Genomic DNA, 27,117 nt, shown 5'->3' on the forward strand with positions numbered 1-27,117 from the left:
TTGGACATTTTTCCCCAGGAGTTACCTAGTCTGAAGACACGGTTTACTTAGAGAAGCCTACTTGCAATTGTGTGGCTCTGTGCTCCCACACAAAGTAAGAAAAGAAACTTGTGACATGTTAGAATGTTGGCCAACAAAGAAGAGAGTGTGAGAACAACTTTGAAAGCAAGACAGACTTAAACTGGATGGATGTTCCCACTTTCTTGAGAGCCCTCACATTAAGGCTGGAGAAAAGACCAGAGGATAGAGAGGAGGAAGGATGAGGTCCACATTGAAATGCCCAGAGTGCTAGAAGAAATCCCCTATTCAGTAACTTTTCAGATAATATCTAGGCCTATGATGATTACAGCATGGTTCCAAAATGAGCGGTAATGAATAGTGTTGAATCATTTAAACTCCTAAGAAAAAAATCAAGAACAAAGTCTAATGATTATCCTTACTGAGTAAAATATTGCAGACCACAAAATGGTTTGCCATTCGAATGCATTTCCAGCATAAACAAACACATACTTTTAATGCACACACAACTCCCTACATGTAAACCATAGTCAAAGGCTGAAAGAGTTAATTTAGGCCTTGAAGAAAACCTGCTTTAAGCACTGGTTCAAAAGCTCTTAAATAGCAGAAAAATCAATACACTTTTATCAAACGTCAGTGTTTATAGAAGCAATACAAAACAGGATTTTGTTAAATGTATATATTACGCCAGATCAAACTGTAAGTTAAAACATCTGCGTTCAAGTTAATCTCAGATACAGCATGGAGATTATTTGAATTGTGTGTTTCCTTTCGTGACCTTTTTAGATGTGGCTTTTGGGGGGACAGGCGAGGGAATAATTTTCTTAAGCTTTTAGTTGCCTGCAACAGTGCCAACAGTTGAACATAACAGCAATATTTTTTTAAGTTACCCAGATGAATAACAAAAAGGAAGGAAAATCCCTTTAGTAATTTCAAAATAGTGTTGTATAGGGAATCTTTAAAAATAAATTATAGATATAAATATAGGTATGTGCATCTAAGATTGCTATAGGCTTTCCATGGCATAAAATTTTCAATTAAAACAGCTTTTATGAGCAATAATCACATTTTGAGAAAGCATCCACAACCTGCTCATGGGTTATACCACTTCCTCGATGAAACAAACCTTAAAATATAAGCAAATATAATGCATTTAGCTTAATATGCATGATGTTTTTTAACATAATAAAGATTTTTAAGGTCTCATAGAAAGTCCTTGGTTCTGGTTTGTAGCAGACAAGCAAAGAAGAACTGAAGTTGATGGAAGCTTTCTTTTTTTAGCTCTGTTTTTAAGGGATCAGACATCTGTAATTCAAATCCATTTTGATTGAAACAATAAATTTGATTCAATTCTGAAATTTCATTTGAAAAGTGTAAGAGAGAAATTCATGGGACCCCTCAAAGTAAATGACAAGCCTGGTCTCTGAAATATGTCAGGAACACATTAACACCATGTAAAAATAACAGCAGAGCCATACCAGAGTCACGACGGCCAAATGTCCTGAAAACAGGGCCCTTCCTGGGAAAGGAATGTGTAGATCTAATATTAATCGTATCTGTGTTAAGCACTTGGAACATAAGATTGAATCTCCTTAATTATTATTTTTGGTGTGATAATGATATTCTGTCTGTTTACTTGGTCATGTGCTGGGGAGAAGATAAGAACTCAAGATTAAGAAGACTACACTGTAGACGCTCCATGGGAAGCAGAGTCATTCAACAAACACACATATTCACTGAGTGTATATTATGGCCAGGAACACCTGAGTTTATGAAGCTTATATTCGTGTGTGTGTGTGTGTGTGTGCGTGTGTGTGTGTGTGATATGCCAGGTGTTGATCACTACGAAGAAAATTAAGCAAGGAAAGAGAGTGATCAAGAGAAACCTCTCTGTTGAGGTGACATTTGAGCAGAGTCCTACATAAAATTAGGCAGTAAGCCCCAAGGATGTCTGTAAAAAGAATATTCCATATAGATATAACAGGAAATATTAGAATGCCAAAGTGTTAGCTTGCTTAGTGTGCTAGAGAACATCAAAGGGGTCAGTGAGGCTGAAGTAGATAGAATGAGAAGGTTGGATAGAGATAGAAAATAAGATAATAGAGGTAAATGGGACCGGATCATTCCACCTCTGGAATTCATGCTGATCATGATGGAAAGACATCGGAGGATTTGAGCAGAACAGGGTCATGATGATCATCGTGTTCAATGACTAGGGTGGTCCAATGAATAGGGTTTCCATCTAAAGTAAAGCACAATGCTGAAAACAATACCTAGTATATAAACGATGTGCAATAAAGATTTGTTGAATCAAAGAAAAGATGAATTAATATAAGAAATAATGGGGATAGCCTATGCCCCAGCAGAAACTTATCTACCATTAGACCTTTATTCCGTTAATCAAAGCCATATTCCCTTTACTTTGCAGAACATACCTGAGCAGTATAATAATTTAGCCACTTCAAGTCATCAGTGTATTCCATAAATTAGTTGACTAACAAATCTGGCCAATATAACTATCAACAGAAAGGAGGTTTCTTAAGTGTCTGGACAAAAAGAGACCTAGGGGGTAAGTTTTCCATTTGATTCTCAAGAAGGCACGAGTAATGGTAAAAAATTGAGAGAATGCTACTAAAAGGAGAATAAAATAATGCTGAATTCTGCCTATTTTTCAACGTTCCTTAAAGCCAATTCTGGTAATAACAACTGCCCACATCCACAACATATTTTTAGTATCTACAGTACTTCTTCAGAATCCAGTTTCTCTAGTTGAAGGATGTGGTTATCAGTCCTGGATTACCATTCTTCCTGGGGTACAGGAAATTGGATCTTGAGCTACTTACATGAGAACATAGTTAGCAAGTGCTTTTTACCTAGACCAGGATCATATTGGGCATTTTGGAGACAGAAAAATTGTCTTCATTCTCAGTATACAAAAGCCTGCTCGGAAGTAATAAATACGTCTCTTAGAGTGCCCAGTTCACTAACAGAAAGGGAAAGTTGCCATTAGGGAGATCTGATTCCTTCTATCAGTGGGCACAAGAAGTTAGGCCAAGCCCCTCCTGGAAGAGAGTCACATTACAAGTATCATTGACCCAGGTCCCAGGGCTCAGTAATATTCAGCCCTTTCTAGGTTATACAATTTTCTTCATTGTCAAGATATTAAATGGTGATGTAAAGGACAGACATATCTCCAGTAGGAAAAGAAATTGAGATTCTGTTTCATGACAGGTTAACAGAATAAGTTGAAATTAACTCTTATAAAGAGCAATTTCAAGTACATTCCTTTCCTCTACCCTACAGATATAATTATTCCTTTATTATGACATGACGGTGGTTGAATTATAAAAGTTACATAGGCTTATCGTTTGAGATGTTGCATTTATTTTATTTTATTTATTTATTTTTTTGAGACGGAGTCTCGCTCTGTCGCCCAGGTCGCCCAGGCTGGAGTGCAGTGGCGCGATCTCGGCTCACTGCAAACTCCGCTTTCCGGATTCACGCCATTCTCCTGCCTCAGCCTCCCGAGTAACTGGGACTACAGGCGCCTGCTACCACACCCGGCTAATTTTTTGTATTTTTTTTAGTAGAGATGGGGTTTCACCGTGTTAGCCAAGATGGTCTCGATCTCCTGACCTCGTGATCCGCCTGCCTCGGCCTCCCAAAGTGCTGGGATTACAGGCGTGAGCCATGGCGCCCGGCCAAGACGTTGCATATTTTTAACAAATAAATCACCTACAACTCAACAACCCAAAGATAAGAAACGTTTTGGTATGTTTACTTCTAGATATTTTTTTCTCTGTATATACATATCCCACTCATTGTGCTGTGGACTTTTAAGGACTGATATCTGTATTTGTCTCCTCGGCATCTCTGGGGGACTACTTTTTATATACTCTACTTGCCAGCAGCTATACACAAGTAGGCCGTTCAGATCATATTCTAAAATAATTGCTAGTGCTTAATTATAAAAATTCATTCACAGAAGGAGTATTGCTTTCACTTAGATTGCAGAAAGCCATAAGAGGCTTTCCCCCACCTTTTATTATTATTAATACTATTATTATTATTATTATTATCATTAGAGACAGTATTGCTCTGTTGCCCAGACTGGAGTGCAGCGGTGCAATCACGGCTCATTGCAGCCTTGATCTCCCGGGCTCAAGTGATCCTCCCACCTCGGCCTTCCAAGTAATTGGGAATATAGGGGCACACCACTGTGCCTGGTTATTTTCTCTCTCTTTTTTTTTTGTAAAGACAAGGTCTCACTATGTTGTCCAGGCTGGTCTCAAACTTCTGGGCTCAAGCAATCCTCCTGCCTTGGCCTCCCAAAGTGCTGGGATTACAGGCATGAGCCACCACACACAGCCCAAATAATGACTTTTCTTTAGCATTTCCTAGAAGGCAACCACGTAAACCAAATACCGAAGAACTGTCAAACCCTTCTAAGAACAGGCAGTATCTGAACTATTTCACCTTTGGTAGAACATGGGAGGAACAAGCAGCTACCATAAAAGCAGGCAAGATGAAAATAGCTAAAATTTTTACAAATTTTAAAGTCTGAGGATGGAACGACATGACAGAATAACTGGAAGTCACAGATAAAAGGGGAGTCTCCAACAAGCTCCTGTCTTTGGGCAACCACTCCCTGCTGCTAAGAAAGCATGGGAGGAGGACGGGACATAGAGCGCTTCAGGTGCATGTGCATGTGCGTGATGATCCACTGTTACTTGGGCGAAGGAAGAGGGGAAGGAGTTCAACCCCGCTCCCTTCCTTGGACCCCTCCCTCACAGAAAGTAGAAGTCTTAAGCCACTGAGAGAGAGAAATAAAATGTTTCAACTATCAGAGCCAAGGCCAAGATCCATACTTCCGATCTGTTTCACTGTAACCTCAAATTAAACATGTCCAAAACGAACTCATTTTCTTCCTCTTAAAATCTCTACTGTTTCTCTTAATAATGGATGGTGTGGCCGTGCCCCCAGTTTGCATAGCACAAACCTTGGAGTTCATCATCATTCCTTCTGTCTGATCCTTCTTTCCTTAGCGTGAAATTGGTCCTTCTTCCTATCTCTCAGACCTAAACAGGAGAACCTTCTAAATCCCACTGTTACGATTTAGGTCAGGCCCTTACCATCATCTCCCAGGCTATTATAACAGCTTCCATTATAATTAATACCTTTGTCTTCAGTCTCTCCACCTTTCCCACACTGATCAATTTCTGTCCCTTATCAAAATTCTTCAGTCTCTCAATCCTACAAATTGAAGTTCAATCTCCTCACGCAGCAGAAAACATCTTGTATACCTTTACAAATACATTAGATCTACACCTTATGGCCTGTCTCGAACCCCACTGAAGAAACTGCCATCACACCAGCATCCTACACCATTTTACACCTCAGTGCCTCAGTCTTTACACGTCAGTCACTCAGCATGGAATGACCCATCCTGCATTTTCTACCAGATAAAGTGGTATTCACCTTTTTTTTTTTTTTTTTTTGAGACTGAATCTCACTCTGTCGCCCAGGCTGGAGTGCAGTCGCGCGATCTCGACTCACTGCAAGCTCCGCCTCCCAGGCTCACGCCATTCTCCTGCCTCAGCCTCCCAAGTAGCTGGGACTACAGGCACCCACCACCACACCCGGCTAATTTTTTGTATTTTTAGTAGAGATGGGGTTTCACCATGTTAGACAGGATGGTCTCGATCTCCTGACCTTGTGATCCACCCGCTTCAGCCTCCCAAAGTGCTGGGATTACAGGCATGAGCCACTGCGCCTGGCCTGGCATTCACCTTTTAAGACTCAGCTTAGGCTGGACGCAGTGGCTCATGCCTGTAATTCCAGCACTTTGGGAGGCTGAGGCCAGTGGATCACGAGGTCAGGAGTTCAAGACCAGCCTGACCAACATGGTGAAACCCCGTCTCTTCTAAAAATACAAAAATTAACCAGGCATGGTGGTGTGCACCTGTAATCCCAGCTACTTGGGAAGCTGAGGCAGGAGAATCGCTTGAACCTGGGAAGCAGAGGTTGCAGTGAGCTGGGATCACACCACTGCACTCCACCCTGGGCAACAGAACGAGACTCCATCTCAAAAAAAAAAAAAAAAAGACTCGGCTTAAGCATCTCCACCTCTGGCGAATCATCCGTGAACCCCTCCCCACAGGTCTGTTGTGCTTCAAGTTATCTCCCCTGTCGAGTTATGATGTCCTCAAAGTAGGGTTATTGAATCCACTGTGTTTGTCTTATTCCTGCTGGTAACTTTAGCCCCAAGCACAATGCCTGGCACATAATAGATGTTCAATATATCTGTTGACTAAATCTTAAATCTAAAATGAAGACACAGATATGACTCTCAGTTTCAATTAGTGGTTAAAAATGAGTGGTACTACCATGAGATGCAACCCAGTTCTCCAATTTCAGATGAAATACATTCTTCTGTTTCTACTTATGAGAACTGAAGGAGATTTTAGGAAAAGGAAGCTGAATTTGCTCATTCCAATTAGAGAAGGAAGAAATCCAATAAAGGCTGTTATACATGGGTCTTGCCACTCCAGCTTTTGGTAAAGTCTATCTACTACACATAGCATCATGGCATTGCTAGAATTCTGTAGCAAGTTGCTTTTCCTAGTCTGTGTAAAAAGGCTTGTATTAGGCCTTACCCACTCGTAAGGAATTTCTGAAAGATATGTGTTCAGTGATAGCATTTCTACTAAGTCCAAACACAGGCAATGCTTTTAAGAAGGAACAATGTGGTGATAATCACCATTTAATTTCAAGTGTTGCATATTTGTTTCAACAAATTTCAAAACATTTCCCAAAGGATTTTAAGGAAAGTCACCAAGGATGTTTAACAAAACAACATATGGAATGCTAATTTTGTTGTGATGCTATACTCTAATACAGCAAGAAACAGATTTTTCATAAAATCAGCAGATTTGCAAACACTAATTAAGAAACATTGAAAACTATCAAGGTCAATTTAAAAATCTATTTGAAAACAAATATTCCTAGTCTTCTTAGTTCTAGTAATTTCCCACTGGGGATACACTGCACATCAACAAACTTTTACCATGCAAGTTTTACACTGGAAGTAAATAAATAAAGACATACTTTCCATTTTCAATACAAAGCCAAACAGTGAAATTTGGAGGGTTGGGTGGAAATAACCAATTTGTCTCTATCAGTATAATCTCTACTCAGGACTCTAAGATCCTTGGAGTATTGGATTTCACCTTAAGGTACATCATTCCTAAAAGATGTTCCAGAAGTTCTGTGTTTTCCATAAGGGAGTATGCTCTGATAGTGTTAACCCTAGGCAAGAATGATTCTGTCTTGCGTGGAAAAAGCAAGTAACAATGAGAAACTAGTTTTACATCTCTGTGCTGCCTTTTGTCCCATGGGCATTCTTTCCTCTGTCTCTCTGCCCATTGGACATTTTATTTTCTACAAGGCCCTCCACCCAAAAAGTAGAGGGAAAACATGTATGCATGTGTACATGATGTGCGCATGTATATATATATGTGCATGCATGCATGCACATGTGTGTGTGTCACTTTCCAAATGCTCAGATTTTCAACCATTGGGCACTAACTAAACACTCATGTGATAAACCTAGCTGTATGCTTAGGGCCACTCATTTCTTGTCATAGTTAACTCCACGCATAGGAAGTGGGGAGATGTGTTATATTTACACTCTTCAAGAACAGAACCACTAGTAACAAGATATTTTAAATAGGATAATTCATAGCAAACTACCCTTTTGCCTAAGAACCATTGATCCACAACAGAAGACCTGATCTGAATCCAAAATAGAAAAGGTTAAAATATATCATTGCATATCCAGATACCAAAGCTTTTGCATTAGTTTAACATATTGCATTACCTCTTTACGCACTGTCTTATTCCAGAACAGACTTAAAGTGGTTTTGTTTGAAATAACTGTGACAGTGGTGAAAGTTTCAAAAGTTCTTGTTAAATGGAATTTGGCCTTTTGTTGCTATTGCATTTTCTTTGATGAAATTTCATATAAATGACATATACTTAAATAGGTCAGTTCTCCATCCCACACATCCACAGTACTGGGCTTCCCAGATGAAAACCAAAGTTTTTAAGATAGTAATGTATAAGTATAGCAAACAAAGATGAAAAAGTGTGTCAGAGTGAATGTTACAGAGATTAGTTAAACTTATCAACTGATTCCTTGAGGGACACTATCTCATAAACAAATACACATTCTCACCCCCTTTCTTCTTCATTTCATTTCACCATTTATGATAAAAATGAGGGAAATGTGAGGCTATGGGACAGGGAGGACAATTGTAACCACTGGGTGACTTTATCACATTTCATATACTGTGATATCCAGGGCTGTCGCCTATAGATACAAACAGCACGACAAATAAGACATACAACATTGGAAGTTTTAAAACATTATTTATTGCTAAGTCTAAAACACTCAAACACCACAGCGCAGTGATTGCCAAAGCTAAATTGGAGTTTGTGGGCTTTTAAAAAGTTTCTCTTCAGGGGAACATTTCAGCCCTGTGGAGAGGTGTGACATGTAAGGAGATGGAGCATCTGGCTGGAGACCAATTTGCCTATAAGCCCAAACCAAGTGGACCCATGTGGAGAGCTTTTATAAAATCATAGCAGTAAAGCTGAAGAAAACTCTAGGTTCAGACTGCTTTATGGTATCAATAATTAAACTGGACTCACTGCACTCACAGGATTATTGCAAATTCTGAGTAAACCTAAAGAATTTTGAAATAATCTAATTATGCCTTTGTTTATTCATATTTACATACAGCATTTTTTTTCTCTGTTCTTAACTGGATGTTTAAAAAATTCACAGCTATCCAAGCATATTGTTTAAATGCTTATAGACAATTCAAAGGAATTTCCCTCATGAGAGAGAAAAGCAGCATTAGTGATGCATATATCCAGGTCCCAGAGGCAGAGCAAGAATAACAAAATGCAAGACTAGAATTAATGTTTTTTAAAACTGTGGTAAAGTATACATAACATAAAATCTGCCACTTTAACATGTTAAAGTATACAATTCAATTGCACTAAGTACATTCTCAACGTTGTGCAGTTATCACCGCTATGTCCTGAACTTCTACTCATCCCTAACAGAAACTCTTTACTCATGAAACAATAACTCCTCACTCTGCTCCCCACCCCACCAACCGAAGCCTGGTAACATCTAGTTTATTTCTAATCTCCATGAATTTGCCCATTCTATGAACCTCACGTATGTGGAATCCTAATGATATCTGTCCTTTGTCCCTACTTATTTTACTTAGCATAATGTTTCAAAGTTCATCCATACACTGCAAAATATATCAGAATTCCATTCCTTTTTTATAACTAATATTCCATTGTATACTATGTTTTGTTTATCCAATCATCCATTGACAGACACTTCAGTTGTTTTCACCTTTTGGCTATTGTGACTAACGTTGCTATGATCACTGGTATACAAGTATCTGAGTCCCTGCTGTCAATTCTTCTGGGAGTAATTCCCAGGAGTGGAATTAATAGATCTTACAATAATTTTATGTTTAACTTCTGGAGAAACTACTAAGCTGTTTTTCACAGAGGCTGCACCATTTTACATTCCTACACTGCACAAGAGTTCCAATTTCTCCATACCCACATCAAAACTTTTTATTTTCTGGTTTGTTTTTTTGTATGGAATAGCCATCCCAATGAGTGTGAAGTAGTATTTCATTGTGCTTTAACTTGCATTTCCTTAATGAGTAATAATGTGGAGCACTTTTCATCTGCTTATTGATCTGTTTTCATCTGTTTATCTTCTTTGGAAAAATGTCTATCCAGGACCTTTCACCATTTTTTAACTGGGTTATTTGTTTGTTGTTGACCAATAAAGGTTCTTTAAATATTCTGATTCTTAATCCCTTATCAGATGTGTAATTTACAAATATTTTCTCCCATTCTGTGGGTTGTCCTTTTGCAAGATAGTGTCTTTTTTCTTTTTTCTTTTTTTTTTTTTTTAGACAGAGTCTCACTCTGTCATCTAGACTAGAATGCAGTGGCACAATCTCAGCTCACTGCAACCTCCGCCTCCTGGGTGCAAGTGATTCTTTTGCCTCAGACTCCTGAGTAGCTGGGACTACAGGCACATGCCACCATGCCCAGCTAATTTTTGTATTTTTAGTAGAAATGGGGTTTCACTACGTTGGCCAGGGTGGTCTCGAACTCCTGATTTCAGGTGATCCGCCCACCTCGGCATACCAAAGTGCTGGGATTACAGGCATGAGCCACCACGCCTGGCCTCGATAGTGTCTTTTGATGTACAAACATTTTTAATTTTGATGAAGCCCATTTTGTCTATTTTTTATTTTGTTGCCTGTGCTTTTGGTGTCATATCCAAGAAATCATTGCCAAATCCACTGTCGTGAAGATTTCCCCCTGTATTTTCTTCTGAGACTTTTATAGCTTTATCTCAAGATAGGATACAATTTCATGCTTTTGCATGTGGAGATCCAGTTTTCTTGGCACTTTTGGGAAAAAGAGTTTCCTTTCCTCATTGAATAGTCTTGGCACCTAGCTTAAAATTCAGCTTACCCCACATGTGTGGTGGGTTTATTTCCAGGCTCTCAATTCTATTACATTAGTCTATATATGCTTGTCCGTCTGTCAGATCATACTGTTCTGATTCCTATAGCTTTGAAGTAAATTTTGCAATTTGGAAGTGTGAGTCTTCCACCTTTGTTCTTTTACAAGACTGTTTTGGTTATTTGAGGTCACTTCAAGATGGGTTTTTCATTTCTGTAAAAAACACTAGTGGGATTTTGATAGAGGTTGCATTAAATCTGGAGATCGCCTTGAGTAGTAGAATCATCTGAATAATACAGCCTTCCAATCCATAATCACAAGATGTCTTTCCATTTACTTATGTGTATTTTAATGTCATTCAACGCAATTTTTAAAACTTATTCTTACAAACACTTAATTACCACTTATTATGTGCCAGAAACTGTTCCACGTGCTTTAAAATTATTAATTTATTTAATCCTCATAACAACCCCATATAAAGTACTATTTTAGCTTCAGTATATGAATAAAAAAGCTGAAGCACAAAAAGGTTAGATAATTTGTTCAAAGTCACATGGCCACTAAGTGGTAGAACTGGGATTTAAACCCAGGCAGTCTGGCTACAGAGTCCACACTCCTATTATGCTACACTCCTTTTCAAGCATTCATTCATTCTACAAATATTCACACAACACCTGCTAGTTCTCCTGAAGCAGGCCATGAGACAAGAGTTTGTGTGCAGGTGATTCATTAGTGAAGTGCTCCCAGGAGAAATCAGTCAAAGGAATAAGGAAAGCAGGACTGAGAAGGGGAAGAATCCAAACAAGGGTTTGAAGGGCCTGCCTCAGCCTAATCCTGCAGAGCTGTAGTGTGTCCACCTCAAGGCAAGAAGCAGGGCCTTCATACTGCTGCACCACTCTGCAGCATAACACTGCTGTGGAGATAAACTTCTAGACAATCCCAGCTTTCCATATGTCTGAGTGAAGTGCCTCCAGTAATTCAAGTTCAGTCCTCTGGAGAAAGTTACAAGTTCAAGTTGTTAGGAACAAAGCGTGCTGAAGGTGGAGGATAGACTTAACAGAGGTCAAAAAGTGGACTCAAGGGATCTGGGCACAGGGCAAACAATATGTATTGCATCTAAGGCACTGTACCAAGCATTAGAAGAAGCAAGATGAATGAGACCAATACACTCCCCTTCAAAGAGATTATGTATGTGTTGGCAGAAAGACAGGCATACTTTATGTAGGGTACATGGTGATAAATATTATAAGAGGGGCAAACACATTGCTAAGAAGTTAGAGAGAAGAGTAACAGCAAATGTTTTATCCCCTGGTTAAAGGAGTCACAAAAACATCATTAAAGATGTAGCATTTGATCTAGGTGTTGTAAATGGAAAGACTTGGGGAAAGCCTACAAGACCATTCAAACATGAGCAGCCACACCGAGATATGAAGGTATTGAGCACTTTCATAATCATATCACTCAGCAATATTGTACTTCCTTACAACATTGTTAGAATACTGGAATATTGGAATTTGTCATGAGTTCCCCAAAAAGTATTAGAAATACACACTGTCAGGCTCCACACAAGACCTACTGAATCAGACACTCAGAAGTGGGGTCCAGCAGGCTACGTGTAAACCAGCCCCACAGGAGACTGTGATGCCTGCTTAAGTTGGAGAGATACTGTTCTATCACACCCAGGATCATGGGCCTGTGAAAGCTCAACCAAGCGCTAGACATCAGGCCACCTGGGACCCACCGGCCCAGCATCACACTCATACACACTCCTGGTCTGGAATGAATAACACCCAGGACTGAAAAGGGAGTTTAGACTAGATGAAGGGACAGTCATCCAAAGAGCAGCCTTTTGTGAAGAACAAGCTTGAGGCTCAGAATTCCATGAGGCCTAATCAGTGAGAAAAAAAAAAAAAAAAAAGACAAAGAGGAAGGGTTTCATTGATCAGAGAGTGCATCCTGGACCATCGAGAGCTGACCATCCTCCCATCCATTTCCTGGAAGTTCTCAGAGTTCTTGATCTTCCATTTTCTTTGGGAACTGGTCCAGCTCTGGGGGCTCATAAATACCCACACTGCCTCAGAAAATGACTGGTCAAAAGAGGATGAGGGCAGGCTGTACTACTTTGAGATCATATGTCAAATACTATATAGAACACCAGATATTTACTACAGAAAAAAACTGTTGAGCAGTGACCATTAATATATTAAAGTATAGTTTATGAAGGAATAGCAGTTTCATAGGCCAGGATATGCAGAAGGAATAGCAGTTTCATGGGCCAGGATATGCAGAATGGTGACATGAATGTATGATGATGGACAGGCATTAAGGTCAGGATGAGGAACCATTAGGCAGAGGAGTGAAATAAACAGAAGTCATGCTTCAGGTAAATGATTGTCAAGTTTTGCAAAATGGATTAGAAAGGAGAGATGCTGGAAGAGGAAAAATCTGTTAGGCTCAGAAGTACAACTGTTGATAGGAGGAAAATATATGAGAAACTGACATATATGACATAAATTAAGAATATGACAAACACAAGTCTAAGGGAAGTCAAGGGAACATTTTTATGCAGACTGTAGATATCAATAAATACAACACACCTCTTCTGTAAAAGTCAGCTTTTTAGCTGAAACACCAAAGTCATTCTTACCCTCAAGACATTGGTCATGAAAATTATCCACACAATAAAACATAGTACAGAGAAGCTACAACTACACTATGCTGTTTAACTCTCACATTTACCATAGAAGTGTTCTAAAACACGAACAAGCTAAATGATTCCAGTTGTCTTTAAGACAAATGCATGCAATCACACTTTTAGCTTAAACCTACAAAAACATTCATTCCCTAACAAGTTGGCAGGTTATGAATGAACAAAATGACAATCTACACGCCACTAAACTCTCCAGATCTGTTGTTACATTTAGGGAAACCATCCACCATCAGAGTTAGGCATTATCTTATTATCAGCTCATCAAAAAAAGTTATCATCTGCGCAGATTTACAATTTAACATTAATATCAAGTATTTATTGAGTGCTCACAATGTGTCGGGCACTATGCCACTTACATGCCTTACAACATTTATTGCTGAGCACAAAGAATTAAATGCATTGCCTAAGTTACACAGCTTTTAAGTAGAAAAGCCAGGATTCAAATCCAGATCTGCAAACCCCAGAGTCAGAGTTCAATGCACTAAGCAACTTTTCTTCACCCATTAGCCTTTTTAATTTAATCCTCCTAACAGTCATTGTTTGAGATAGTCATTGTTATCACCATTTTACAGGTGAGGAACATGAAACACGAAGAAGTTAGGTGCCAGGTTAGCCCACTGGGAAGATCTGATCTGAGTTGTCTAAGTTCCCAGGGCAGGGCTGCCCCACTATCTGATATGGGGGATACTCACATTGGAGGCATCCTCAATATTTCCAAAACACATCAATAGTTTCTGAGAAAGAAAACAGAACATTTGAAACATAGCCCAGCTCGTGCACATGCACACACACACTCACACACACACACATAATGTGGCAGCTTAGTAAAGGAGGTAGATGGTGTGGAAAGTGTCTACATTTTTAGCTTTTTACTATCAGTTAATGATTATCAGTCTACGTGTAGAGGGTGGACATATATCGATATAGATAAATACATAAATATCTATATTTAGAAAGAAATCACATGGATTAGCTGTGATTTCTGTAAATCCATGGAGAAATTCTCATATATTATTATAAAAAATAAAAAAAATTATCTCGATAGAGAAAACATGCAAGTGCAATGGCATTGACCAAGGGTTACATCATTCGAGGTCAATTTTCCATGTCTATTCTGTATGATACAACTCTTAAAGACAACATCAATCCAGAGATCATATACATTTTCCTAACTAAAGACCCTTTGCATTATCTGAATGTTATTTTCTGAAAGAATAACCCTTAGTTAATTCCTAGTAGTTCCCTAATTTGCACCCATACCTCAAATTCATCTCATTCTTTCTTTAATGCATCAGTTTTCATTTTGAAGAGAGAACGTATACAGCATGACAAAAGTAAACTCAGAAACACTGCAAGGTATTTTGTTTTTGAATGGGGAACACAAGTCCAAAAGTAATTATGACCTGCCCAAATATTTCCACAAACTATTGTTACCACTTTGAACACTTTTTATCAGTATTATTTTAATTCTGCAAGTAAATATCTTCTGCTCAACAGACATGCAAAGATCATTTACTCCCATTCTTTAGGAGAATGGCCAGAAGCATCTCAAACTCTGAATAGGGAACGAAAGATGCAAGCTCAGCCAGGTACAAGGTCTGCAATCACAGCCACAGCTTCATATAAACAGAAATCAGGACTTCTCCAATCCTGTGATTATGTCAGGAAATCTCAAATCCCTGAACCAATTGATTAATACAGCTATGATGGTTTCAGGAAACAAAGCTGGGTGGTGGGGGTGGGGATGGGGGGCTGGAAGGGGCTGGGCAAGAAAGGCTATACTTAAAACATAATTTGCCCTTTTCCTTCCATGCCTATGGGGAAAGTGTGATGGAAGATGTCACCCAGATTGCAGCCTATGTGTTTGGGCAAAGTTCTAGGTTATCATTTATGTATCCTACTTGCACTTTGATCTTTGTCATGCTGACAAAGGAAATGAGTGGAACAAGCCAGGCAAACCCCCAACGCATGGTAATCATGACAGATGAGTGGGGGAGTTGAGCCATTCCAGCTGTCCTCGCAGGCCATCACCAGGCCCTGGGTGATCTATTAGTAGGGTGAGCCCAGGTGCAGGGACTCCGCTCCAGGCTCAGAGAGTGCAGCCCCAGCCATTAACTGATGTAAGCCATGGAGTAACTTATGAAAAAAGCATGCAACAGGAACAGCAGTCAGGAAATGGTTACAAATTAGAAAAAGAGGTATGGAGGGCAGAGGGGCCTCTCATGCCACAGTAATAAAAGCAACTTCCTCTTTTTCCTAATTTCAGAACCACAGAGTAGAATTCTCTCCATATGAAATTCCTCACAAGTCGCAGGCTGCACTAAACCACCGCCTGTCCCTTTCAATGTATCACAGTGTAGTCACATGGAAACAGATGTTGCCGCCTTCCTGTCACACTGTTAAGGGAAAGTGTGCTGTGACGTGGGGAATGGTGACCTATGAACTCTCAAGACAATTCTCTAGCACCTCATAGATGCTTTTGTTTTCTAGAAAATCGGGATCCTTAAAGTTTGATAAAGCATTCCAAGATGGTGTAGCTCAAGTTTGATGAGTCTGATAGGCTCTGTTATTGAGCTGAAGGGAGCCTCTCACAGCTTGCAAGTCAAGTACAATGCTGACCTGTGAAAGCTCCTTGATTTCACTCTGACTGGCTTCCTCAGGCTGGCTGACTCAGCACCCTTGCCTCAGACCAGCTTCCTGTACTGGTCAGAATAATTCACTCTCTTATCTGTGTCTTCAAGATTATTTTTACATGGCTGTATTGTGACACTTATCCTACCACATTGTAATCAGTCATCATGTTTATGTTTGTCTCTCCAACTGAACGGTCTCTTCTTGTGGACAGGATGTATGCCTTCTACTGCCTTCCATCCATAGGAGTGATCACTTATGGTGCCCATGGGTGTATGTGGAGTGAATGATGGATACACTTCAGCCTGAACTGTCAATGTTTATTATGACCGAGCACAACATATATATTTATTTCTCTTTCTGTCTGTTTTAGATTGTATACTTCCCTGTGATTTAACTAAGCCATTTCTCTGTTTACAAACTTTGAAAGACAGCTTAAAGATGTTTTAAAGTTATATGTGAGTATAGGTTGAGTATGTTTACAGAGGATAGTATTCCTGGTAGCATTCAGCCTGAAAGTCAATTCTCTCCCTCAAAAGACACATAATATCCCTAAGGAAAATAAATAGAACGTTATATTCAGCAGAAACGTACTTAAACCTCTTATTCCAGAAATCAACTTTTCAATGCAAAGGCCAAAACCGTCACTAAGGATCACCAAAGGGTGGAGTGGGAACTAGGAGAACAAGAAGTTTGTAATCCATAAAATCACAAGTGTTCCAAGAGGAGGATGTCCTAGGAGAACCTGCTGGGCAAAGAGCATCCCACTTGAATACAGAGGGCCTGAGAAAAGAGCTCAGTGAGGGCCTCCGAGCAACAAGGCATTGCAGAGACATGGCACACTGCTGCCTGAGGGAAGGCAGGGAGAAGGCTGCCACAGGCGCCTGACAAGACAAGAGAAAAGAAAAGAAAACAGGTAAAATGGGTAAAACAGAAGGCAAGAATAAGGGAAAGTGCTGCAGTAAGATTTTGTAGCCAGAAGAGGAGAGCTGTAGTACTATAGTAAATGGATCCTGAAGAACAAAGATGAAGTGTATGTGAACTCTGAAAAACATCTAGAGCCCCTTGCGACACCTCAGAAGACACAATGAGAGTAAAATGGAAAAAGAACAGAACAATGGCTATTCTGGCTAGGAAGAACCTGCTAAGTGAATTGAAACTGGTGGACAAAGGGAAGTATATTCATATTTGATTTAAATGTTCAAATAATTATTTAGTACATTTAGTTAATGTTTTTGCCATAGCATATGATTACATGGTTCTGAAATAAATGCTTTTGGTTATAAGTCTCAGGATAAGAGCCCTGAAAGGATATTGTATGTATAACAAATGCTTCAATGTGTGGTTGCTCTCCTCTACCCAAGCAGGCATAAACAGTCCTTGATGGAATCTGCCTCTACTCCTGCTTTCTTGTACAAGAAGAGAAAAGGTACGATAGAGCAGAATTGATGTCAGAAAGCAAACGCAACTTCATGAAAGACTAGGTATTCCAGGGAAGAACAATTCTGGATTGTTAGCTAGCAGGAATACTTAGTAACACTAGCAACACTGAACACAATACAAATAGTCCTTCCCTATACGAAGAGATACAACCAATAGCAGAGGAGAAGGCATTCATATCCCATAAAAGGAAGAGGACCAGAGTCACAGACAAGACCAAAGAGGCTTTAAATTTGATTAAATTTCTTAATCAGGTAGTAGAGCCACCAGCATAGATAACAATTTATGACTGTTTAGAGTCTCTTCATCAGGTGGTAGAGCCACCAGCGTAGACAGCAACTGATTATTGTTGATATCCTAAACCACTGATTGTAAAGTCTCCCAACCCTTCTCTCAGCTTCCAGTGTCTAGCCCTTGCAATCTATCTTTTGTGACAAGATCAAAGTAATCATCCTGAAATAAACCCAAACATGCTATCTCCTCCTTACAATCCTCTCCTAGTTGCATTCCACTGCCTATGAAATGAATTCTCAATTGTTCTAGGACAGCACTGTATATTCCTCAGAATCTGACCCCGAGCTACCCTGCTAGTTTTATCTTCCACTGTCCACTCCCCTCATCTTTTTCTTCTGCTACACAAGACTCTTCAACAACTCAGAAACATTTATGTATATTCAAATGTCTATACTGCCTCCTCATGCTATTTCCACACTTATAACCTGCTTTCCACAACTCACACACCTAAATCATATTTATCATTCAAGGCCCTCCTCAAATGTCTTTTTCTCAATGAATCTTTCCTTGGGCCAATCAATCATAATAACTGTTCTTGCCCTTATGTTCCGACCACATTATGCTAATGTCTGACTGCATCACCACTGAAAACTGACATACTAGAGAGTTGTGTGTGTCCAATGTTCACACTAGATAATAAATTCCTAAGGCAGAGGTACACTGTCTTTTCCATCTTTGGTTTCCTCCTAGACAATTTCAGCCAAATGCCTGCATTTCTTTAAGGCTACCTCTAATTTGACATTCAATTAAATTCAGTCATTATTCCAGGATTTATTGTTTATTCCTAGTCATTACAAAAGAGTTTTATTTTTAATATTTTCTATTCATAATTCATTAGCTAAGTCTACAGAAAGTGTATTATCAGACCTAATAACACATAAAAGTCTCCCTTGAAAGAGACAGAATTTTATATTGAGCAGAAACATAATGAAGCCTCTTATACCAGAAATCAGCTTTTCAATGCAAAGGCCAAAACCCTCACTAAGGATTTAACCAAAGAATAGGGTGGGAAATAGGAGAACAAGAAGGTTGTAATCCATACATTCACAAGTGTTCCAAGAGGGCCATCAGAAGGAGATCCAAGGAGAAACTGTTGGGCAAAGAGTATGCCCACTTGAATATAGAGGGCCCAAGGAAAGAGCTCAGTGAGGGCCTCCGGGTAACAAGGTGGTTATTAGGCAATACACTCAAGTCAATTATTGCATGTTTCCTTAAAAACTCAATACAAAAATATAAAATATGATACTTCCCTTCAATAAATAGATAAGAAGACATGGATTGGGTGTCCAAAGATAGGAAAGGATGAATAGGAAGAGCCAGCGGGTTTTTAGGGGAATGAAACTATTTTGTATGATAATACACTGATGGATATGATACATGTCATTATACACTGTTTTAAATCCATAGCATGTACAACACAAAGAGTGAGTTCTAATGTAAACAATGGAGTTTGGGATGATAAGGATGGGTCAATGTAGGTTCACTGATTATTGCAAATGTACAACTCTGGGGGTGGGGGAATGCTGATGACAGGGGACACTATGGATATGTGGGCACATGGTATATATGAGAAATTCTGTATCTGCTGCTCAATTTTTCTGTGAACCTAAAACTTTTCTAAAAAATAGTCTACTAAAAAAAGAAAAAGTTGGGTGCCATAGTTCATGCATGAAATCCCAGCAATTAAAAAGGCTGAGGCAGGAGGGTTGCTTGAAGACAGGAGGTCAAGATGCACTTAAGCAACAAAGCAAGACCCGTCTTACAAAAACCATTAAAAATTTTAAAAAATTAGCAGTGTGCCATGGGGTGTGCCTGTAGTTCCAGCTATTCAGACAGTTTAGCGGGGAGGAGCATTTGAGCCCATGAGTTCGAAGCTGCAGTGAGCTATGATTGTACCACTACACTCCAGCCTGGACAATAAAATGAGACCTAATCACAAAAAAAAAAGAAAAGAAAGAAAGAAAAGAAGAAAGAAGTTTATAGCTTATTTGGAGGATTAAAATTAAAACACACAAAAAGTAAAGAATGCGAAACAGTATAAAACTGAGGTCACTAAATGAAATACTTGTGTTAAAAAGTTGTAGAAAATATATCTAAGATTATAAGGCTAAAAGGAGACAAAATAGTTAAGAGTTGACATGATAAGGAAAATAAAAATCCCACTTGTAAGAATTTGTTTTAAAAGAGTAATCAGACATGTGCAAAGCTCTATGTATGAAGCTGTATCTCAGCATAAATTACAAACAATCTTGATATTCAACACTGGATTAGTTAAATAAATTATAAAATATCCATAAAGCAAATACACCAAAATGATTAAAAATAATCCTTTCATAGGTATATGTATGTGAATGAAAAATGATAATATATCAGAGTATTATTTCTAATATTTTATAAAACTACACATACACAAAATTTTAAAAAGCTATAAAGAGAAGTAACCTCTGATCCTTGAATTAAGGAAAACATTTATTTCCTTCTTTTGTTTATCTCTATTATCTGCATTTTTATAGTATGCATTTACTTTTTGTAATTCAAATAAGAGCTGAAAGATAATCTTAGTATCTCAGAACAATCTGGAACTCAATGTTGGCATTCCCTCCTTTTCTCTCTGAATCCAAAATTAGATATAATAAGATTAAGTCCATAAAAAAGTTTTGAAATAAATAAAACACTCTACTTAAAGTAATAATAATAAAAAAGACATAGCCATTATAAGTTTTTAAGGAAGGTATGATGGTTATTTTATGCATAAACTTGACAGGGCCACAGGGTGCCCAGACATTTGGTCAACCATTATTCCAAGTGTGCCTGTGAGTTTGTTGTTGGAAGAGATTAACTTGTGAATCAGCAAACTAAGTACAGTAGCTCTCAACCAATCAACCGAAGACACGAATGGGGACAAAAAGGCTACAAGGGAACTTTGCTTGCCTCGCTGTTTGAGTTGGGACATTGGTCTTCTCTGATCCTCAAAGTGGAACCACATCACCAGCTTTCCTGGCTTTCCTGCTTGTCAACTGCAGATCTTGGGACTGATCACATGATTCAATTACTCATAAGTCATATACATATGACTAGTCTCTTCTGTAGTTGTCAGGGTTCTCCAGAGAAACAGAAACAGAAGCAATAGAAGATATATCTCTTATTACATTAAGTCTCCTATTGCTTCTGTTTCTCTGGAGAACTCTAATACATAAAAGATTATGATTAGAATTATGCTTGAAGAAGGTTAATCTTATAATGGCATGCAGAGTGGAGCTGGGCAAGGCCAGAGGCTAAATATCGAGCCAGAAAGATACTGCAGAAAGTGAGCAAAAAGGATGAGTGGATGGCCTGGGGTGGAATCCGTGAAAAAGGGCAGATTGTCAGTCTCAGGAAATCAATAGGACTGAGTTCTAACTTCAGCTGGGCTACTATGCCCTGGGGTAAGTCACTGCCCTCGCCTAAGACTCTGATTCTTCATCTATAATGTGAATTTGATAGATCATAAATCTTCCAGGGTCCTTTTCTATTCTATGAGTTTAAGAGTCTATTGTCAATAGGAAAAAATATTTAGAGGCTTTTATTCAAACTGTGAATACATTGGCTTAATTTTGTTGTCTTACACTGAATATTCCATCAGTGCTCAATAAATAATACATTAAGCCAGCTCTTTTGGACTTCAGGCTTTAATTGTAATGCCCTGACTTTTGGCAAACTCTTTACAATATCAATTACTTTATTAACTTTGCAAACATATAATGAAAAAATGGGCACATTACTTTGAAACAGGCCTGTCTTAATCTAATTACCTTTCTTAAGGAAAAAAGCCAATTTATGAGTATAATTATTTCATATCAAATAATTTATTGATAATGAAACATTAAATAACCACAGCACTTGATGTAATTTGAGGACAGCGTACAGGAGTTAAAGTGAGGTTCCAGTATTCCAAAGAGCCATGCCAGTGTGATACGTGTGAATTCTTTTCCCATTGGTCTGCTACATGTAATGATGTCCTGTGTCTAAGTCTGAGCTAGGGCAGGAGGAAAGAGTGTTGTTAAATTTATTCCAAATAGAAATCCCATGTCAAAGGTGAAAGACATTTGAGTGCTGGGCTTGAAGATTAACTTCCTGGATGTTGAACTTCATGTGATCCATATGACGTATGATTCTGATTTTATAGATACACATGACTGAGCCTATCTGATCAAATTAAGGCAATCTTACAAACAAATCAGTAGGCCACAGATGCAATAAGCCCACAGAGAGTGCATTGTCTGAATCACATTCATTAATGCCATCTTCATCCCCATCACACAGTTCTCTGGGTATTTCCAAAGTCAAATGTTTAAAAGAACACACCCATGATTCTTCTGTGGCAAGAATACTTTGTTATTCTCTGTATAACTGTAAAAATCAAACAGAAAAAGAAAGGAAGAAAAAAGGATGGCACACCAAATCTCTTTTCAGCCTGTTATCTGATCTCTTAGAACCTGGACACACAAACCAACTCTTACTTTCATAAAATTATTCTCCTTTCTTTGTCTTGGTTTCTTTTTACAATGAAAACTGGATCTAACAGCGTTAATGTCCGGAAGCTTTCAGGTAAGGCCAGATTTTACATCATATTTTATTGGTCTTGGCAGTAAACTTGGAATTAGCCATTAAGTCAGGATTTCTCATCTCGTCAACGCCAGAAAAAATGCAATAGACAAAGGAGAAACAGCCAGAGACCTTGACCAACAGAACTATATTAAACCAGTAAAACAAAAAGTATTCCATGTGTGCTCCAGTAAGAAAGAAGAAAGGAAGGCTCAACATTTCTATCATGAGGACTTCTTCCAGCAGAGAGGCTCCACAGGAGACCTTTCATTGACCTTCACTGAGAAATACCGAATATGTCATGACTTTCTTCAACTCCACCTCTTCAGTCCATGCTATCAGTTGAGGTTTATGAGAGCTGAGCTATCATTTCTAAAGACAGAGGAATTTGTTCCAAAAATATCTGGCTTTCCACCCCCACCTTCATTTATAAAACAAACCATCTAAGTCTTTCAGGCTATTTTTCCACCAGCTTGTTTATAATGTGGTAATGATTATGCTAATACCAGTTGGGAATACATTCTACGTGGACATGTTGTGGGAATGTGATTGGAGTGTGTGGGGGAGAGGAGAGGGCTGTATAAGTGCATGAGGAGAGCTATTCTATAAAATTATAGTACATGCCCTCTTTCCATATTTACTAGTTTTTGTAAGCTCCTTCTCAAATGGGAAATAGACCATGCTTCCTTTCCAGAAGGATAGTTATTGAATAACGAACACCATGTGTTCTGCTATGTCTTATTTGTCTGAGCACTCTGCAGCTATTTTCTAAACCAAATTAATAACAGTATACTAAACTGATTTCCCTAGTGAAAACTGCTGGCTACTACCAATGTCAGTATGTACACCCCACTGCTCCCCAAAGCTTAGGTAATCACTGCATAACCAAAGTCTACAACAGCCCCAGAGTGGGGGCAAGGCAGCTTTCATGGTACACAAGGGAAAATTGACAGCCTCTAATTAAATGAGACTGTTTACACAAGCGATAGAGTATTACAACACTTTCCCTACAAAAAGAAGAGAATGTGAAATTTCAGAAAAGACAGATAGCTATTTAATGTGGAACTTGTCACCACCGTCAGCTTCGGCATGATAAAACGCACATGGAAAGTCCCTTGCAGCAAGCCCGCTGCAAAGAAGATTCTTCCTTCGTCTGGGTCAGAGGGTGTGGATGTCTCTAAAGGAAATGCTACCTCTCCTTTGCTCACACACCCACTTGCGGCACAGTGAGCTTTCCACAGCATATATGGGATCTGTGGGCTGAATGCTGGAGACACAGGGGCCAGAGCCTGGCAGTGAAGCCTCCTGGGTTATGGAGGAAAAAGGAAGTATCTCCTTTCTACAAATTAAGAAAATGCACATCCACATGACAGCTTAACACAGGACACCGGGTGTGTATAGAAACTGCCCTAAAAAAAAAAAAAACCTCCCACCTTCACCCAAGCCAAGTAAGTTGTAAGCAAAGACAACACAATTCTGGTAGTCAACGGATCTCAAAAGGGATCTCTATTTTTTAATATTACATTACTCCAAACTAGAGTGCCTCCTTACCAAGTATGATTTTTGTCACATCAATATATGGGCATTTTTGTGAAGCCATACCTGAAAACAGGCTTCTGTTCTCTCAGCTAAACTCTCAATAAATGTTGGCAGTGATGGAAGTTTGGAATACTTTCATATTTCAAATGTGGTGCTTTTGTTCCCAACTAAATATATAGGCACATATACTTATTATTAAAACACACTCTACAAATTCCCTACTGGGGGAATTTTAGTTCCATTTGAACATCACAACTAAAACATTCTATTCATTCCACAGCATGTTCACTCTCTCCAAGTAAGAATTCTTTCTGGTGTTTTCTGACATAAACCTAAAAGTTCATTATAATTTGCACATGAAAAATCCTTTTAACAGTTAGAATCAAAAGTAGCATGAGTTAATGGTCCAGTCCACCAGATAAACTTTTGCAGGTTTCCATCTGAAAGTCATAATATAACCTTTTATCCTGTGTGTCATTGGTACAGAAGGTTTTGCAAGGCAGGGTTCTTCAAACTGCAAGATGTTAAACAGATGTACGGCAGAGTCTTCCAATCCTAAACTATGAAGAGCCTGTTTTCAGTCTGTGTGTTGCAGCCTTCATTTTTTAAATTATTTTATCAAGATCTTCAGGTTTGCACATTTCATTTGTGAAAATTTTGTAGTTGTTATCATTTTTTGAGCTGCATATATTTTAGAAGAACTAGATTTTAAAACATACTGTTTTTGAACTAAATAAAGAATATTAATTTAAATGTTAACATGTAAAATCATATTTTCAGCAGGATGATCTCTGCTTCCTATAGCAGGTGCTGGAAGCCCAATCCCAGATGTTTTGAAGTGTAAATAGCAAGGGAAGAATTTGAGAAATGGGTAGAGATGCCAGAAAAAGGAAGGCATAAATTAAAAACAGACGTATTGAAACATTAGTTCACATGGACATTTTGGCTTTTGTTGTTCACTGGTGGGCTTCTATACTTAGCTATTTCTCTTGTCACAAATGTCACTTTCTAAGACACAGCCATAGCAATTGGCCTAAATGTTCACCTAGCCGATGAAGCAAATTCTATTCCTACATTGACCAGAAACACATGTCTGACATTCCTTTTCAGAATGCTTGAGACTCATAATCCTACCTTATAGATATGGCCATTTCCCCCATGTTTAACTACATAGAAGCTTGGAGTTTAACTATATCGAATCAGTGTCATAAACAGGGTTCCCTAAAGCTTGAGCCTCAGTCTTTGCAGTCGAAAGGCCCATTCTGCCCCTTTTGTCCTTACCCATTTGTTACTTGAAGGGATTTCAGAATACATAGCTCTAACAGAGTTAAAAGGGTGCTTATAAATGTTTTCTCCTTATTTAGCTTGATGTTGGCACAGCCACTCCATCATTTCAATGAGACACACATGAGCAAAAAGGCCTTTATTATATAGGCAGGCCTTTATAATATGGGCAGCTTCCTTCTCAAATATCCTTTTTTGCTATCAAACTAATCAGTACTATGGGATAATTAAATCCATACCTAGTGTAAGGCTGAGTTTTCACTACTTTAACCACTTCATCGCCAAGACCCTCTGCATCTACATTGACAGGGATACAGAGAACAGCCCTGTTTTTCAAAAGTGTGAGGTATCCCTGGACAAAGGGAGTAGAGCTATACCCGGCTGTTCCTCATGACCCTAGGATTTGCAGGACCTGTGGCTGAAAAGTTATTTACCTCTTTGAGACATGGTTTACTCATCTGTGAGGCGGATGATGATGATGATGATGATGACGATGGTTATGATTACATTGTCTATGTCATATGGCCTTTGTGAGGATGAATTAGATACTATGCATAAAGTATTCAGGCCAATGCCTGACACATAGTGCTAAATAACTGTTCATTATCTTGACTTTGCTTCACACATACCCTCTGCTCCAACCAAAGTGAACTCCTCTCTTTTAAATGAATCCTTGCCCCTTGCCACTGTATTGCCAAGCACTTGCTGGTCCTGACCCTCCTCCCTGGTGGAAGGCTTTCTTCATATATTCCACTATCTCCTACCTGTGACAGCTCCCTGTCCTCCCCAGTATCTGTTTAAAATTTTACCCATTCTTCAAGATACACCTCAAATGCCACCCCCTCCATGAAATATATCCTAAACTCTTCAAGTTGTGACTTATTTGAATCTCCAGGTTTTTTGTTTTTTCTAGTTTACAGGTGTGAATTTAGCATACTCCTTATTTAATGGAACATTATAATTATTGGTTCATGAATAGTCCCTCCGTTATATTTACATTCCTTTGTAATCCCAATCCAATCTCTAGACTCTTCTTCCCACAGGAAACTACTCTAATATATTTCATGTAACTTTTGAAAAATATGTACTGTTTTATACATTCATTCTCATTTATATAACTGGATTCTGTGATAGAGCTCTTGCTCCTTTCTTGATTGCACCATGCTGGTTTTTACAATCCTTCCAAGTTTCCACAGGAATTTCTAATTATTGCATAATGCTTACTGCCCACACTTTTGACAATCAACTACTGCTCACCAGAAATGAATATGTTCATATCTGACCACTATAGACCTGTTTGAGGATTTTCTTAATCTATAGTCAAAGAGAAGAATTGCAGGGTCACAGGAATAGGTAATCTTATTGCCTAAGTAATGACAAACCGTTCTCTAGAATGTCTGCGCCATTATGCAATATCAACAGCAGTCCATGTTGGCCCCCACATCTCTACATTTCTGCCATTACTTGGCTCTCTCTGGTTTTCTAACTCTTGCCACTTTATTTATTGTCACTTTAGTGACATCTTATTATTGCTTTCATTTGTATCTCTCTCCTTACTAATGCATTTAATCTTCATGGGTCTATTTTTCTTGGCCATTTAGCTTATAGAGCCTGGAGGGCATTTTTAAATTAAAATGCTTATCTTTCCTCTTCACCCACTGCCAAATTATAAATTCCTTTAAGGTATAGGGTATTTTTCCTTCATTTTTGCACTCACTGTAACACCTACCATGGCACCTGAAACAACAAATAAAACATAAACACAAAAATAATGGAAGGAATGGAAGTATAAGTGGATGAGAACAGTTACATATTGCTCTTACTGCTCTCTTCTTGCCAAACCCATGACTTCCCTTGGCCAGCTGAACTGAAAATAGCAGCATCCATTTAATATCTCAAATACCATAAAGGAGGGAAGGAAGAAGGTGTTAATGCACAGAATTCTAAAGTTCTACTGCGACATACACAATCAGTCTCCTCGGTCCCATGTGCAGGGACACTCACTTCATTATTCACTTTTATGGACCAAATGGAAGTCA

At 38.7% G+C, this 27,117-nt stretch overlaps 1 protein-coding gene across 12 annotated transcripts in view; it reads right to left on the reverse strand.

Annotated features, from left to right (window-relative positions):
* Positions 1-27,117, reverse strand: part of SUGCT (succinyl-CoA:glutarate-CoA transferase) — a 769,414-nt gene that overhangs the window by 342,340 nt on the left and 399,957 nt on the right. For 2 of the 12 annotated variants that reach the window (XM_054655558.2, XM_054655561.2), the window contains exon 13: positions 13,999-14,040. The exons of the other annotated variants lie outside the window; for them this stretch is intronic. In XM_054655558.2, coding sequence (XP_054511533.1) covers positions 13,999-14,040 — 42 coding nt within the window. The remainder of the gene's footprint in view (positions 1-13,998; positions 14,041-27,117) is intronic. 12 annotated transcript variants of the gene reach the window in all.

This window comes from Pan troglodytes, chromosome 6 (assembly GCF_028858775.2).
Source record: "Pan troglodytes isolate AG18354 chromosome 6, NHGRI_mPanTro3-v2.0_pri, whole genome shotgun sequence".
NCBI lineage: Eukaryota > Metazoa > Chordata > Mammalia > Primates > Hominidae > Pan > Pan troglodytes.